The sequence below is a fragment of the Gadus morhua genome, chromosome 21 (genome assembly GCF_902167405.1).
Source record: "Gadus morhua chromosome 21, gadMor3.0, whole genome shotgun sequence".
Taxonomy (NCBI): Eukaryota; Metazoa; Chordata; class Actinopteri; order Gadiformes; family Gadidae; genus Gadus; species Gadus morhua.
Window position 1 is genome coordinate 6,061,359 of NC_044068.1, and position 17,500 is coordinate 6,078,858.

At 49.2% G+C, this 17,500-nt stretch overlaps 1 protein-coding gene across 1 annotated transcript in view; it reads right to left on the reverse strand.

The window, feature by feature from the left end:
- Positions 1-17,500, reverse strand: part of plcb1l (phospholipase C beta 1-like) — a 96,710-nt gene that overhangs the window by 57,844 nt on the left and 21,366 nt on the right. The window contains exon 3 of the mRNA XM_030346140.1: positions 5,906-6,031. Coding sequence (XP_030202000.1) covers positions 5,906-6,031 — 126 coding nt within the window. The remainder of the gene's footprint in view (positions 1-5,905; positions 6,032-17,500) is intronic.

A 17,500-nucleotide genomic window follows, 5' to 3' on the forward strand; every position in this document is an offset into this window, starting at 1 on the left:
TAGAATTCAAAAGTCCTGTTTTAAGAGTATGGGCCGCCGAGTGCCTTTCTGGCCCGGGATACGTGTGTTTGGAGGGGCTCTGTGTGTGTCTGGAGTGGCTCCGTGTGTGTCTGGAGTGGGTGTGTGTGTGTCTGGAGTGGGTGTGTGTTTGTATAAAGCAGTGACTGACTGTGTGTGTGGACGGAGGGCTTTATCGTGAAGGGTCTGCTTCTTTGGGCCACTCCACCAGACCCTCAACACCTGTCAGTCTGTCCTGCTCAAGTCAGCCCCAAGGCCTGTGTATATTCTATATATACTGGTTATATATCTATATGAATGTATACTGTGTATATATGTACAGAGAGAGAGAGAGAGAGAGAGAGAGAGAGAGAGAGAGAGAGAGAGAGAGAGAGAGAGAGAGAGAGAGAGAGAGAGAGAGAGAGAGAGAGAGAGAGAGAGAGAGAGAGAGAGAGAGAGAGAGATTTGTAGAAATAGGAGTATATCTCATTCAAAGAATGGTTCTGAATAAGGCTGAGAGAGAGAGATGTATCAGGAGCTCCAGAGGGGGACAGAGAGAGGGAGAGAAACGTGCATCGATAGAAACCTTCAAGCAGACGCCCTTTCCCAGATCACATGAGCTCATACCTCAGGTATGAGAGCAGACTACAGTCAGGCGGGAAGCCTCGCCATGGGAACGCTGATGTGGAGCGCGAGACAAACATCTTACCCGCCGCTCACCCTGGGCAACGCGCGCCCATACCATGAATACCTCTCATTTTCTGCTTCTATTTCAATCTTTATTTATTAATCTTCATCCCTGCCTTTTTGATTTCCACTGTTTCCAGCTGTTCCTGCCGCCGCAACGCCTGGATTTCCCTCCCCACAGTGATTAATATAATCTCATCAAATCAAATCAAATTAAAGCAGCTCGCCATCCCTCTGACTCGCGGGCAGTGTGCGTCTCAGAACGCGCCTGAGTGTCTGAGCTCCGGGGGGGGGGGGGTCTTGAGTGTTCCCACCAATGAGGGGACAAGACAGAAAGGCGTGTCATTTTGCCCGTCACACACCCATCCATAAGACCCCCCCAAGTGATGCGTTGATTACCCTCCTCATGTCTCCCGTTCGGTTTTTCCTCCCTCGCCTTCCTCCTCCCTCCTCCTCCTCCCTCCTCCCCCTTCTACTCCTCCTCATCCTTCTCGTCCCCATCTTCCTCCCTGCTTCCCCTTCTACTCGTCCCCATCCTCCCCCTCCCTCTTCCTCCTCCTCCTCCCCTCATCCTCCCACTCCAGATCATCCTTCCTCCCCCTCCTCCTCCTCGCCCCTATCATCCTCATCCTCCCATCCTCCTCCTCCTCCTCCTCCTCTTCCTCCACCTTCCAGCCACAAGCATGCCCAGTAATAACAGTTTGAGAGACCTGCGAAGACGAAGAATGCGCAGAAGAAGAGAAATTCCCACATTCGACGGACAGACGGTGAACTGGTCACTGGTTTTTGACCCCCGTTCTGCGGCAACCACAAGGTACGCCGCCTTCAGGAACTAGCTAAGTTTACCTCTTTAAATAAAGTGCCGGTATTTAAGTGCTTTAAAGAGTTTTCGGAACATCGTTGCCCTTCTTTATCGTGACCTGAGGCAGGCTGTAGGCAGGTACGGAGCCAAGCAGTACATAGAAGTGCATTTCTAAAAAAGACCAACGAACAAAGAGAATGGTAAAATACATGAAAAGGTAAATGCATGAAATGTACTTATTGTAAGCCGCTTTGGATAAAAGCGTCTGCTAAAGCCTCTAAATGTAAATGTGAAAATAAATGAAACACTGTTCATTGCTGTGCTAATCTAGAGGTATCACAAAACACTAAAGAAATCCTAAATATGTAAAACATATGCTTGTTCAGATTGCTTAGGCTAAGAACAAATAAATAGCCCGTTTCAAACATTTACCTGGGATTTACCTCTTTTGTGTAGAAGCTTTTATCCTCTGCTTTGAAAGGAATGGTCCAAAAAGAGCAAATTGCATATTTGGCCGACTGTGTAAAGAAAATATGGGACAGGACTTCAAATGGAAGTCGTTGTTGGAGATGATTGTGTCATTCTGAAAGGGCCGACAGTTCAACAGAAGCAGTGTTTTACATTGCCTTGCACTTTTTTGATGTCATTTCCGAGAAAGTTGATGCTGCAGAGTTGAACATTTGCCAAACGTCTGCAGCATTTTCTAAAGAACCCAGATGAAGACTAACACTGGAGAACGCAGTGCACAGGAACTGACTCCTGGCAGAATAAAACATTGACATAGTTTAGCAGATAAATAACATAAATAATGTCCCCGTGTCTCCCTTTGCCGTCTCGTACAGCAAACAACCGAAAGGGCGGACGGAGAGGAGGTGGAAGCCACTAACAACACACCGCAGTCAAATCACCCAACAAGTTTGTTTGGACATCTGCTGTCAGCCATGTTAAAAGCCCCGGGCGGTGTAGCCTAGCCAGGGAGGTCTGGTCAGTGTCACGCACATCAGCTGGACACGACGCTTCACGCAACACCCAAACCGAACCAAAAAAATGAACAGGAAGGAGGGGCTAGCACGGAGGCAGAAGAGAGAGGAGATGAGAGAGCAGAATGGAGGAAGAGAGGTTAAGAGAGAGGAAGAGAGAGGCAGAGAGGGGAAGAGAGAGGAAGAGAGGAAGAGAGATTAAGAGAGAGGAAGAGAGAGGAAACAGAGGAGATGAGTGGAAGAGAGAGGAAGAGAGGTTAAGAGAGAGGAAGAGAGAGGCAGAGAGGGGAAGAGAGAGAATGAGAGAGGAGAAGAGTGGAAGAGAGGGGAAGAGAGAGGAAGAGAGAGGAAGAGAGAGGAAGAGAGAGGAAGAGAGAGGAAGAGAGAGAGGACGAGAAGAAGAGCAAACGATGCCACGGACGATTGATAGCAGCACAAGGGCACCACCACCATAATAATCAGCATCGGTTCTTTGAACTGCGAGCTAGCTAGGTGGCCGCGTTTTTCCGTGCTCTCGCTCTGTGTATGATTATTGGTTTCTGTCCTTTGTTCAGCGGACCGAAGGGACCCACAGACAGTGAGAGAGAGGGAGAGAGAGAGAGAGATAAAGCGGGAGATAGAGATGTGTTTCTGGATCCGGCCGACAGATGAAGGTTGTCTCTCGTCCAGGCTGACGAGCGGGCCAATCTAATCAGTTTGACTAACGACTAACGCAGGGCTGACACGTGCTCATTAGCCGCGTCGCTAGTCTGAAACACAGCGGACACAGGAACGCACTCCAGCCGCGCCTTGTTATTTTATAGTGGCTGTGTGTGTGTGTGTGTGTGTGTGTGTGTGTGTGTGTGTGTGTGTGTGTGTGTGCTGTGTGTGTGTGTGTATGTGTGTGTGCATGTGTGTGCGTGGGCTTGCCTTGGTGTGTGTGTGTATGTCTGTATCTGTGTGTGCATGTGTGTGCATGTGTGTGCTTGTGTGTGTGTGTGTGTGTGTGTGTGTGTGTGTGTGTGTGTGTGTGTGTGTGTGTGTGTGTGTGTTTGTGTGTGTGTGTGTGTTTGTGTGTGTGTGTGTGTGCCTAGGATTCCGAGTGTTTCCCTGTGTTTATGGGCTTTGTTGTCAGTGTGTGGGCTGTGCGACACACCCACACACACACACACACACACACACACACACACACACACACACACACACACACACACACACACATCTGCATTGTCTCCCCCAGATAATATATAGGCAAACCGCAAAAAAATCATGAGACTGCTCTGCCATCTGGACATATGGTCTACCCTGCAGCGCTAGGGGCGTGTCTGAGTCATGCCGGTACCTGGAAGGACAAAGCAACGTTCAACGATGCACCAGATGAATACAAGATTCCTCATCCTTTTCTCCCTTTCCCTCTCCCTTCGTCTCCTCCTTCGTCGAGCACCGCCCCGGACGAGCACGCTACACCCCGTCTGCTTAAGGGTCGTGAGCAACAGCAGCTCAGGTCCTGACACCGACCGCACTGAAGATCCTCCAGCTGACTGCCGATTGTATATTCCTTCCTGCATTCGTTCGTCCATACCTCGACGCGACACGTCGACTATTACAAGCTCTTTGTTGACATGTCTATGCATAAAAGATATGTCCCGTCGTTGGATGCTCTCCCAGCAGGCTGCAGTCACCGGGCCCCGAAGAAAGCTGCCACACCTTCAGTCGAGTCTGACGAGACGCTGGGAGGAGTGTGGTGTGATGTTAAATTGCCCCGCGCGGTAAGCCAAGATCATAAGTGCTGTCCATTAACCACAAGCGGTGCCTGATGTCGTCTCCATTGCTTCGGCTGATATCCTCCTTTGACTTGCGGTCATTCACCTTCTCTCTCCCGTCTTGCCTCTCTACACCCCTCCCCCCTCTCTCTTTCTCTCTCCCCCCCCCCCCCCCCCCCCCCTGCCGTCTCTTCCCTGTCCAGCTTTCCACCATGGGATCCTCAACCCTCTTCTCTCTCTCCTTTCCTGCCTGTATCCTTCCCTCCGTCACTTCCTTCATCTTTCATCGCCCCCCACTCTCTCTCTCGTTCCCCTCCTCCGCCCATCTCCCGTCCCCGTCGACGCCGGGGTCGCAACGAAGCGCTCACGGCGAATGCCCAGGGTGCACTGCTGCGCACGGCCCCCGGCACGAGCCAAAAACGGATCCTTCGACGTCCGGACGGCCGCGCGGCAGGAGTACCTTGTAACAGCTCTTAGAAATACACGGCTGTGTGTGCCGCCGTATTGACTGTGTCATCACTCACTCCCCAGATGCAGTATCAGCCTTCGGCCTGTGTTACCTCACGGCTACCCCCCCCTCCACACACACACACACACACTCACACATTCAAACACATTCTTGTCAGGGGAAACCACATGAGGAGCCCGGTGCTTCGTGGCAAGCATCAGCCTTCAGTCTGTGTAACCTCATCCCCGCCCCGACACACAAACACACACATTCATTCACGGTCACACACAGACACACACACTCACATTCATGCCGTGCCCACTTTACAGGGGACCGACCACATGACGACGCGAGGACCCTGCGGGGTCGTGGCATTAAGCCCACCGAAAAAGGCACCGCAGAGGCAAAACAGAGTCATTAACAGAGAGGAGGCGAGGAAGAGAACGAGGCCTGGCATGTTAATTGTATTTAGTTTTTGGTGAGTCAAAAACATCAAATGGGCCGATCCGAGGGAGATTACTGTGAGATTCCCCGCTGAATACACCACATTCGCAGCGGGGGTCGAGAGGCGAAAAAGGAAAATAAAATGTTTGCAAATCCTTCCCTCGTTACACACAAATCAACACATCATTTTGCAAGGCTTTGAATTTTTCGGGGCTGCTCTGAAACTCGTTTGAAAGTCCTGGGAAATCAATCTGTACTCAATGTATAATTATTTTGCAGCATTACCCGGATACTTAATGGAAAACACTGGGAGGGGGCTAGCTTAACGGTGAGGCACCTGCTGTGTGATGTAACTACTAGAATCCACAGAATGGACATGGACCGGAAACGACAACAAACCAGGCACCCGCATCATGTGTTGTTGTTTCCGAGCAGCCGCCGCTCTCTCACGCTCTCTCACGCTCTCTCACGCTCACTCACGCTCACTCACGCTCTCTCACGCTCTCTCACGCTCTCTCACGCTCTCTCACGCTCTCTCACGCTCACTCTCGCGCTCACTCACGCTCCCTCGCGGCGTTTGTCAATGTGTTGGATGAGCCACAAGCCTTGGTGTTCAGATCTATTAAAACACATGCCCACGCAGGGAAAAGATGACTGCTTCTTAAGACCCGCGCCCGCAAAACTCAAAGAGTCGGCACCGTCTCAAGCATGAGACCGGCACTACCACCACCCCCCCCCGCCAGGAAACAAACACATATTTTCAAAGGACAAAGAACTGTCATTTCATACGACAGTATTTCTACACGTCTTCAAGCAGACACTGAAATGCAAAGAGAATCATCGGTTGGGATGTTTTTCTTACCTTGGGACTTTTCGTGCATTTTCCGTTTCTGGAGTCCTTGATGTAGGCGATATCCAGGAGATCCGTTTCCTGTCAAACACAATTGAAACAAAAAATGACTATTAGAACAGGAGATAAATGTGAATGAATAACAAATGCGACGCACGGTCAATATTTGTTTTGCACTATTCTTACCACATGATTTAGAGTCTGGACAAAACACATCTATCTCAAATACTTCAATGCTTCAAATGAGTGCCACAGAATATAGGAACACACAGTGCACAAATTGTGTTTGGAAAAATTAGGCCACAAGCTTAACATGGCTTTATGACCTTTCATTCCATTCCTCACAACAGGCACACACACACACACACACACACGCACACAGACACACACACACACACACACGTACACACACACACACACACACACCCTCTCGACCACTGTCCTGTTCTAATGCCTTGCCCTACAGTGAGTCAGCTGGGCTCAGCTGTTAAGAGTTCCAGTCAATTGACTGAAGGGAGTGTGTGTGTGTGTGTGTGTGTGTGTGTGTGTGTCTGTGTGCGTGCGTGTGTGAGCGTGGGACATGACATTGCATTGGACGATAATGAAGCCTCTATTCCAGCACTCCCTCTCCCAGCTCCCTGGTGATGAGACCACAGCATCATCCCAAGCATGATCAGGATTTAACCCCGAAGTGAATCAACCGAGTGAGACGCCGACCGCAGACTCACAACAACGGACCGCCACTGCCAGTGCAAATGGGAGTCCTGACCGCAATGAGGCTTCATAATTGGAACCGAAACCAGGGCGGTGCCCCCCTCTTCCCAATCCCCCTCCAAAGTTCCCGACATCAGAGCGAGAGAAGACGACCAGACTAGTCTCGTTGTGCTCCGACAGGAAAGGACTCAGAATCGATGAGAGGTACTAGAACACGAAACACGTACGGGGGGAAGGCCGGGCAAACATGGTGCGGCAAAAGAGGCCCTCGAAAGATGAATGAAATAGATTGTAAGAGCAGTGCAGCGGCTGAAAAATTATGGAAAAATTATTCCGATTTTTCCGGTAAAGAGTTTGCTGATGTGTTACCAATGAGGAAAGTGATGTGAGCTTGCCCCCCCCCTCCCCCTTTCCCCGTAAATCACCCGGGAGCCCTAACCACAGCAGCCCCCACAGCCCCTGCAGAGTCTAATTGGATCCCCCTCAGGCATATCTCAACCCGGGGGGGCCCACTCATCCAATCCCCAATCAAGTAGAGGAGGCACCACCACCACACACCTCTCACCAACTTCCATCCATCTTCCCATCTCTATCCCATCTCTGCCTGATGACCTGTCCGTCAGTCGGTTCAGGCAGCACTATTTCCTGCCGATCTGCCGCCGTTTTCTGCGCCTAGTTGCAGTCGGCGATCTGATTGGCTAAGCACATGAGAAGAGGGCAATTTCAGCGTTGGTCTACCGTAACCACCGCAATTTCCGTTCTTTAGCCGCCAGTGAGGCGTGGATGCCGGTCCCGGGGTTGAGAAGAATAAAAGCATTAACATCATTCATGGGAAAATACGTTATAATAATAATTCATAAATAAATTAAACCTTCTCTTGCTTTGTGTTCAAAAATATAGCCCTTGAAGCAGTTTAGCTTATTTGACACATTTCATCTACTCGTGTTATTCCTGCAATTTCTGGGTTGCACCTTCACGGTTGAACGCACTCGCATTGTGCAAGTCGCTTTGGATTAAAGCGTCAGCTAAATAAGGGGAATGTAACGAAAAAATAACACGACAAGAAGAAGAAGAGACAACAAAGCAATATCCGAAACACGTAACGGAGACGGAGATCCCTCTTATCCCCCCGATTGGAGGGCTCCCTCTCTCTGGCGTCTCCCACCGCTAAACCCGGGCAACCCAAGCCCATTTCCCCTTCCTCTGAAGTGGGCCCGCAAATCCTCCCCCCTCTCTCCCGCCAATAAGTGCACATTGGGAAGCCGCCTCTTCCTGGCATTCCGGCGTGAGAATGGGAACGAGGTTAATAAAACACAGGAGCCGTGCCAGTGGCTTACAATGACAGACTCTCCCTGTTCGACCCGTTCCTTGGTGTTGCTCCTCACATGCTTTCATGGGCTTCCAGAGCATCTCTCCCCCCCTTCATCTCACCTCCACGGAGGGACGCCAGGCGGAAAATGAACCGCGGCTGAGCCGAGATGGGGAAATGGACTTTTGTGATTCCCATGATACATTGCTCTCCCCCACTCAGACCTCGAACACACACACACACACACACACACACACACACACACACACACACACACACACACACACACACACACACACACACACACACACACACACACACACACACACATGATCGTGAGTTTCATTGTGGATTATGTGTACCATATGTTTATGCTTTGTGTGTACCTGTATATGTGTGTGTGTGTGAGTGTGAGTGTGAGCGTGAGTGTGAGTGTGAGTGTGAGTGTGAGGTGTGCGTTTGTGTATGTGTGCGTGTGTTGTATCTATAGCAACTGCAAATAATACTTCTATTGAGGGACTGGGAGACTGAATGCGCATTTTGTGGCCAATGCCATCTCAGTAAGACCCTTGCTCGATGAAATTAGGTGACCAGGACACACAACAAGGAGAGTGAGAAGAACATAATCGCTGATGGACAGCGTCTGGCAAAGTAGAAAGTCTTTCCTTTTCATTTTGATAGGCATTGGGAGGGTTAAGACCTCTATAGTTTTATTATCTTTCTTGAAGTGCAAATATATATAGATGTCTTGCATGGTTATTTATTGTCAAATCTTTCGGGATTTTATCTCAGGGTAACCTTTTATTGTTTTACAAAGAAGACATTCATAGTCCAAAACCATTTATATGGTTGTCATGGTCACTTGCTACCATATAAAGCAACGGAAAGGGGGAAAAGGGAAAAACGAAAGGGATATTTACGGGAAAGAATTATAGATTATGGCTGCCAATGGAAGGCCGGACATATGTCAGGGCGGACACTGTGTCCATATAAGAGGTGGAAAACGGGGAGCACTCTATTCTATGGCCGGGGTCCACAAGGACTGGCTTTTTAACCAGTTTACCAAGGTGAGGCGAGACATTCTGCAGGGGCTTAACGCATCAATTATAGCAGGAGAGAGGGGGGGGGGGGGGGGGAGAGAGAGAGGGAGAGAGAGAGAGAGAGAGAGAGAGAGAGAGAGAGAGAGAGAGAGAGCCATAGAGAGAGAAACAGAGAGCTAGAGCGACAGAGAGAGAGAGAGAGAGAGAGAGAGAGAGAGAGAGAGAGAGAGAGAGAGAGAGAGAGAGAGAGAGAGAGAGAGAGAGAGAGAATAGTGAGAAAGAAAGAAAAGAGAGAGAAATAGGCTCAGAGTCAAAGGTCAGCCTCCCCATCGCGCCCCTTTGAGCCCTCGCCTTTATAGTAACAGAGCTCCGCAGGGGGGCCTGGTGGAGCAGCAGGATCCTTCCTGGGGCCCCAGGAAGGAGCTCCGCGGTGGGGACCATTTGGTGACCCTCAGTGCACGTTTTGTTTTCATCCGGTCTGGGGGTGCTTTGGGCTGGTTTTGGGGGGGGCGGGGGGGAGGCTGTTGTCACACACCCCAAACGAGGAGACCCAGCGATTGCTGAGGCAACTGTTTCCTGCTTGTTAACAATCAGGGGTGGGGGAGCTTGCTAGCCACAGCGTGAAGCTAATGCGCTACACGTGTAGCCGTGTCATTAGCAGACCCCTGGGTCAGCGTAGCATCCGCACGCCGGCGTGGCTGCGTCTGCACGTTGTTAGCGCACGCACATCAAAACAGCCGGGTGACTCGCAACACCCGGAGGATTTGTTCGCAAAAAACGTTTTGTACATCAACATTAACAACGACTGTTGTATCGTTCCGAAGGACGATGGAATGTTTTTTATGGCGCGGTTCATTTCGTCCTTATACGTTGTCCTCCTGTTCTGAGTTTTATCTTTTATTACCTCGCAGTCCTTGATCCGTATCTGACTTCCTGTCTCCTCTGTTCCATCTCTCTCTCTCTAGTCATTCTTTGTTTGTGTATTTTTCTCTCTCTCTCTGTCTCCCTCTTTCTCTGTACTTATTTTTAGGTTTTCTATTTTTGTTTCGTTTTTGCTCTCTCGCTCTGTCTTTATCTGTCTTTTTCGCTCTGTGTCTCTCGTTCAACCTCGGTCTCTCTCCCTCTCTCTCTCACTGTCTGTCACTCTCTTGCTCTGTGTCGCTGTCTTTTGCTCTGTCACTGTGCCTTTATCTCTCTTCTACATATATATTTGTCACAGTTCCTCACACCCTCTCTCTCTCTCTCTCTCTCTCTCTCTCTCTCTCTCTCTCTCTTTTTAGTAGCATTGTTGAGGCAGAGCAGAACCATACGGCCCATTAAGACCTGTTTCGCGTCCAGGAAGCGAGCAGCATGGAGGGAGGGAGGGAAGCATGGAGGGAGGGAGGGAAGCATGGAAGGATGGAGGGAGGGATGGAGGGAGGGATGGAAGGATGGAGGGAGGGACGGAGGGTGGGAGCCAGTGCACAAGCCTTTGGGTTCTGTTTGCCGACTCTGCGTGTTGACTATGAGGGGGGGAGGGGGGGGGGGGGGGGGGAGGAGGGAGGGAGGGAAGGATGGAGGGAGGGATGGAGGGAGGGGGGGGGGGACTCTATAACGACGTCACACTTCATTAAAGAGTCGTAGCGTAGCGAAGCTAAAGGCAAAAAAAAAAAAAATTCTTTGGGAAATATGTATCATATCTATATATAAATGTTCTTCTTGCTTGGACTGACTGCCCCGGGCCCTGCAGGTCAGATGTGTCTGCAGCCGTTGGGAGGGCCTGGGGCGGGGGATGTGTTCTGCGAAGATATATAGTTCCTCCATCCTCTGCACTCCATAACACAGTTTACGATCACGCTCCCTCGTTTGGGGATGGATGCAGAGTCTTGCGAGGCGCAGAGTTCTCACACCAGGGATCCCACAGAGGCAGGGGCTCAGGAAAAAACGCTCTTTATTTCCAGGGGGCCTCGGGAAGGAACAGCCGTGGATCACCGGAGAGAGGCACGGCCGGAAGACCGCCAACCCGTTTACTATCAGCAACGCTCAGCGGCGCCCAGGCCCGTGGGCGGACTCCACGGACGCCCTGGGCTTGGGCAGAGCAGTCCCAGGCTGCTGCAGGAGCCTATGATGAAGGACTTTACCTGGGGGGGGGGGGGGGGGGTAGGTTTGTGTATGGTGGCGTGGGGTGAAGGTATTGACCATGGGATGATGCAGATGAGACCGAGGAATGGGGATAGGGGGAGGGGGGGGTATGTTTTTGTATGGTGGGGTGGGGGTGAAGATATTTTTCATGGGAAGATGACGAGATGGAGGAAGGGTGACGGGGGGGGGGGGGGATTGGTTGTGGGATCCTGTTTTCATTTTTTGGGGATGCGCGCAAAGTTCCCGGGTCTGCTGGGTTTGTTTGTGATTATCAAGGGTTTTGAAGAACAAAGGACGATTGTGGGTTATCGTCAAAACGAAAGGAGGTTGCAGAGGACATTTATACAGAAATGTATAAAACAACACTTAGCCACACACACCAACAGAAGGCGGGAGGTGTGATTTAAGGAATCACAGGGGTTTAAATTCATTCTCCTCCATCAGAAGTGCTGTTTTCGTTTAAAAGCGCTGGCATGCCCTCGGGCAGAAGAAGGCAAAATTGGCAATAAAAGAGTGATATGTTTACCAAAAACTGAAACATTCTCAGCAGGGAAACTCAGTCGGATCCAATCTAATAAAATGTCTGCACTAGTACAGCAAGACATTTCATTTACATTTTCCTTCTAACTAATTGATGGCCCCACACAAGAAGGTAACACATTCCTTCTCTGTCAACTCAAACGTTTATCATGATATCTTTTTTTTAAACTCATGGCTGTTATTTGACCCATATAGTAACACAGATACAGCCCAAGAAAAAGACCATGACTTCAGGTTGAACACGTGGGCCACACGAGCGACAACAGCCAGCAGCAACGCACCCTTATTACCCGTCCTGACAAGTAAACGAGGCGGGTCACTTGAACAGAAACCAACCGTGATAAACACGTCAATCGGCTCTTTAAAAGGGGACGCTCCGGAGCCCTGCCACAGGTACGTGTAAGCACTGCGAGTAGCTCGAGGTTAGCCCTAATTGAGCGTAGCATAAGAGCTGCCTCACAAGTCGCAAGCCCTTCTCTCTCCACGCTGCCCATTAGTTAACTCTAAACAGCTCTGACAGTTGACAGTGATGAAGTCTCCAGCCATGGACACCAGGAGATTAAACAGAGGAGATGGGAGAGGGAGGTGGGATACGAATACAACCCAATGAAGAGAGAGGGATTACAAGGGACGAACACGGGGAGAATGATCGAGAAATCCATTTGAGAGGAGTTTGTCTCTGTCTGCACTGCCCTAACAAATCGCGTGTATTGTTTATGTGTACTTGTATGTGTTTACGTCTGATTCATCCGCATATTTCTACATGGGGTATACTGTGTATACTACATCTGGGAACATCACTGCGTGAACCATGTGTTTGTATTTGTGGTACCGTGCACATTGTCGTTTTTAATTTTAGTAGGCCGAAGGCAACAGAAGCTTGGGAGCAGGCCACGTTAGAATACGTCAAAACACAAAAGGAACTATGCAAAACTATACTGAAAAAAAAAAGGGGTTATATATGAGTCAGCACTGAGTTCTCCCTGATAAACACATTTCTCGAGCTGTCAGCACTCCGACGGAGAAGTACACCGTCTGAGTGGTGACCAAAAAAAAAAGAGATTTTATTTTGGATGATTCCGAGGCTACTACTTGGTAAATATGAATGGAGGTACCGGTGACAGGACGTAGGAGAGAGATGAATCGAACTGCCTGCCTCAAAGGCTTCAGAATCTGATTTAAAAACTGAAAACCGGAAACAAAGACACTCAAGAAGATCTACTGAGCGAGGGGAGTAAGAGAAGAGAAAACATCCACTCTTTGTTCCAGATGATTTGCCGTTCCGTCTGGGACTCACTGAATTTATAGTGAAACCACTTTAAAGGCAGACATTGATACCGGAAAAAAAGGCATCTTCAAACTATGAATGAACATCACGTCTAAAGCAGAGTGAACTCCCTGTTTTTTCTAAAATGAAAGAACTTGAAACCAATTAAAGCCTATCCGTACCCTACCGTCCATTGGTCCTAAACAGTTGGCGGTCATTTGATGATTCTGTATTTGACTTGTTTCACCATGCGTCTCTACGCTAAAAACCCGCCATCATAACACGCCTCGTAACATCTCTCCCTCCCCAGATTACCATCACAATTACACCCCCTTTCGTCGCAAAATCGCAGGAAACACACGTTGCCGTTCTATATCAGAGCATATTATTTGACATGGACGGCAGACGGCAGACAGCAGAAGGCGGTGATTTCAGAGATCTCGTTTGCCTGGATGGAGGCTTCCATGTCCTTGAGGCCCCTGTGATAATGAGATAGATAATGGAGGGGGCCGATGCCGGAGGCGGGACATGCAGTTCTTGCCCATTCCGATCGTCACGTATCCTTGTTCACGTCGCACTGCGCGGCGACTTCATCTTCTCGCTCGCCTCCCAAATTTGAGGCACAACACCCGGAGGGTTAATCAGGAACAGACGCTGTTGCATGAGGTTTTAACATTTGGGGGGTTTGAATCCGAGAGGTCCAAGAGGCTTTGGTTGTACCTTGTTATAATTCACATTTATTTCAGCGGTTCCGTACCGCTAAAGAAATTGGAGACACTAAGACATGTTGTGTTCAGAGCCGTTATTACTGCTAATTTTTTTCTTTAGACAACCCAAAAACATAAATGAGAAATGAAACAGCACACAGAAGAAGAGCCCACTGGAGAGCCCACACACATGCTATAAGGACTATGAGGTCAGATGGAAGTAGAAGAGATGGAGGAGAAGCAATTACACACAAGCAAATACACACGCACATACACAAACACACACACACATGCAATCATACACAGACACAAGCAAAGAGAAAAACGGTATTATATAAAACATTGTGTGTGTGTGTGTGTGTGTGTGTGTGTGTGTGTGTGTGTGTGTGTGTGTGTGTGTGTGTGTGTGTGTGTGTGTGTGTGTGTGTGTGTGTGTGTGTGTGTGTGCGTGTGTGTACGTGTGCTCACAAGTGTGTGTGCATGGCTGTCTGTGGGTATGTGTGGATATGTGTCTGTTGCTATACAGTCAGTGTGGTGTCTGTGTGTGAATGTTGGATTGTACACTACACACACGGACGTTTCAGACACAAACACACCGACACGACACACACTCACACACGCGCACACACACATTTCGAAATGCACACACATTTTCACACTGCCCAGTGCGAAAAGCCTCTGGCCACGCACATGGGCATGTACACTGTCTGACGGATGCGATACGCCAAGGGCTTGGAGGGATGGAGAGACGAGGAGGGGGGTAAGGGGGAGACGAGGAGGGGGGTAAGGGGGAGGACGAGGAGGGGAGAGAGGGGCAGACTGGAAGAGCAGAGCTGCTCTCTATATTGCTCCATCATGCAAGGAACTCTGTCTGTCTGTCTGTCTGTCGGTCTGTCTGTCTGTCTGTGTGTCTCTCTCTCTCTCTCTTTCTTCCTCTGTCTCTCTCTCTCCCTCTCTATGGCTTTCTCTCTCTCTCTCATCCCTCTGCTCTCATCACTGTTACATCTCAAGTTTAATTTCTGCAAACCCATCATACACACACACACACACACACAAGCGCCCTTAGTCTGTCTTCTCCTGCTGTCTCCTCCATCTTGGACATCTGTGTCTCTGTCCCTCGGTTCTCTCTCTCTCTCTCTCTCTCTCTCTCTCTCTCTCTCTCTCTCTCTCTCTCTCTCTCTCTCTCTCTCTCTCTCTCTCTCTCTCTCTCTCTCTCTCTCTCTCTCTCTCTCTCTCTCTCTCTCTCTCTGCAGGGCTGCATGCTAACACAGGCTTGTCTGGAGGGCTGACAGGTCTCGTCTCCTCCCTCCCTTCTGTCCTTGGTTCGCTGGCTCGCTCCAGTCTCCCTTTGGCTGAGGACAGCCAGCCGGACAGCATTAACATGCACAAAAGGTGCTGACTAATGCCTTCGCTTTTCCTCACCTTCAACCACAGCGACACACTGAACACACAGATGTATGTGCGCATGCACTAACGTACGCGTTCACACACTCTCATGGTAACACATTTGCCAAAACAGACATCCACACCGAGCACATGCAAGCACACGCGTTCACACGCACACACACACACTCAACAAACTCTCGTGGTAACGCGTATAGAAAAACAGACATCCTCACACAGGCAGGCAAGCACCCATAAACATAAACACACACACACACACACAAACACTCACACACACACACACACACACAGACACAAATACACTGAGATACATTCACACACATGCTCTCAGAAGCACAAACGAACAGGCACATAAACAATTATTAGAATTAATTTCATCATCGTTGCCCGCCACTACCACGCTTTAGCGCGTCATAACTCTTTATTATTCATGCAGACCCTGCGTCACTCCTGTCTGTCTGCGGACTGGAGTGTATGAGGGATTTGTCGCCGCTGCTCTCACACCTTCCTCAACAGCAGCGTTCCTGCCGGGAACGCTGACGTCAAGGACAAAGACACTCGCCCAATGAAACAAATATTCATATCGCCCCATCTCTGTGCGGCTGCCACGGAAGTGTGTGTGTGTGTGTGTGTGTGTGTGTGTGTGTGTGTGTGTGTGTGTGTGTGTGTGTGTGTGTGTGTGTGTGTGTGTGTGTGTTGTGTGTGTGTGTTGTGTGTGTGTGTGTCTCTCTTCAATGCCTGCAGTTTACATCAGAAGGCATTGCAGATCAGATAAATATCAGACATCACACGGAACAGGAAGCAGAGAAGACTGCGGAACAACTGCAGACCGACTTCCTGTCATTAACAAGCGACGTAAATACTAGACGCAACCTGACTGATGATAAGTTCTTCATAATTTGTTCAATAATCCATACCAAAACGAACCACACTTGATTCTTTGCTCTGTGCAAACAATACACAGATTCTCAGGTCGTGTTAAATCATGGTTTTCAACGAGACATGGCCGATTTGGTTTGGTTTAGCCACAGAAAACAGGGACACAGCACATTGCCCATGATTCAGTGGCAATCTGCATTAGCGGTGGGAGCCTGTGCAACATACTAAATCCCTCTGATGCCTTCGAACATTTTCATTCCCCCCGAGATGCAGAAGCAGCTTTAAAGTAGAGTTTTACGTGAAATGGAGGAAGCCATCTGGAATAGCTTCAACACTACATCTTCTGTTGAGCTACTGTTTTGCTATGTCTTCTTGTTAAATTAAATCCTTTATGTGTGAGTGTGCATGTGTGAGTGTGTGTCTCTATCTCACTCTTTTAAAATGGGTATCTCTCTCTCTCTCATTCACTCTCCCTCTCAAGAAACATACCGCTATTTTAAGTGTGTTGGACGGCGGTGGTGGCGTTCGCCTGGGCTCTGAGCACCTCCAAGCTGTTTTCAATTTGATACCTTCCTAGGATTTTTCTTTTTTAAGTCCTAGCCAAATTGAATTGACTTGAGTTGGAAACAGAAAGGCGACTGACCCACATCTGTGACACACTTAGTCCACCCGTGCGGAGATGGAACGAATGGAGGAGAAGGAAAATAAGAAGAGTAAGTGGAAGAGGAAGAGGGGGACTCCGAAAGGGAGGTTGTAGAGGGGGGTGGGAAGGGAGTGGGGGAGGGCGAAGATTGGCTCTCTGATCCTCTCGTATGGTAGTGGCTAACTGTGAATCGAGGGACGACTGCTAGGCGGGCCACTCAGCAGAGATGTGCAGTCTGTGTGGGGTTGTGCTGGTGGAAGGGCAGGTTGTTGATCTGATGGGCCAGTACTGGCATGATGATCCCTGGAGCAGAAGACCAACATGCAGCGCTGGACTGATGGGCAGAGCTGCCTGATGGTCTTCTGCTCCAGGGAGAAGATCTGCCTGGCCCGTACACAATTGGAGCATTCATTCGTTCAGAGCGTAGCTTATTCATCTTCACACTCTGACGGTGCACTCGGATGATGTAATGGGATAACTGTTACCGGTAACTTTTCGTCACTTACAGTCAAACCTTGTCTCTTACAACAAGGAAAAAGGCAGATCGATTATTATTCCAGTAAGAAGACAGTTATCACTAACGAATCAAACCCACCGTAAAGACAGGTTTAGCTTCATCTTTGGTGTTTATGTTTGTGTGTGTGCGTGCGTGCGTGTGTTTCCTGTAACTTTTCGTCACTTAAAGGGAAACCTTGCTTCTTACAAGGAAAAAGGAAATAGTAAAAGGGAAGAAGGATTATTATTCCAGTAAGAAGATAGTTATCACTTACGATTCAACCCCTCCCCAATCTCTATTTCCTTTGTGTTGAGAGTGTGGTGTTTGACACACCTGTGTTAATTAGTGATTCTCTTCACCTGTGTTTTATGTAGGTCATGATTAGGTCCTGCCCCAGATCCCCAGATCTCTGAACCTGGGTTCAGCTCCC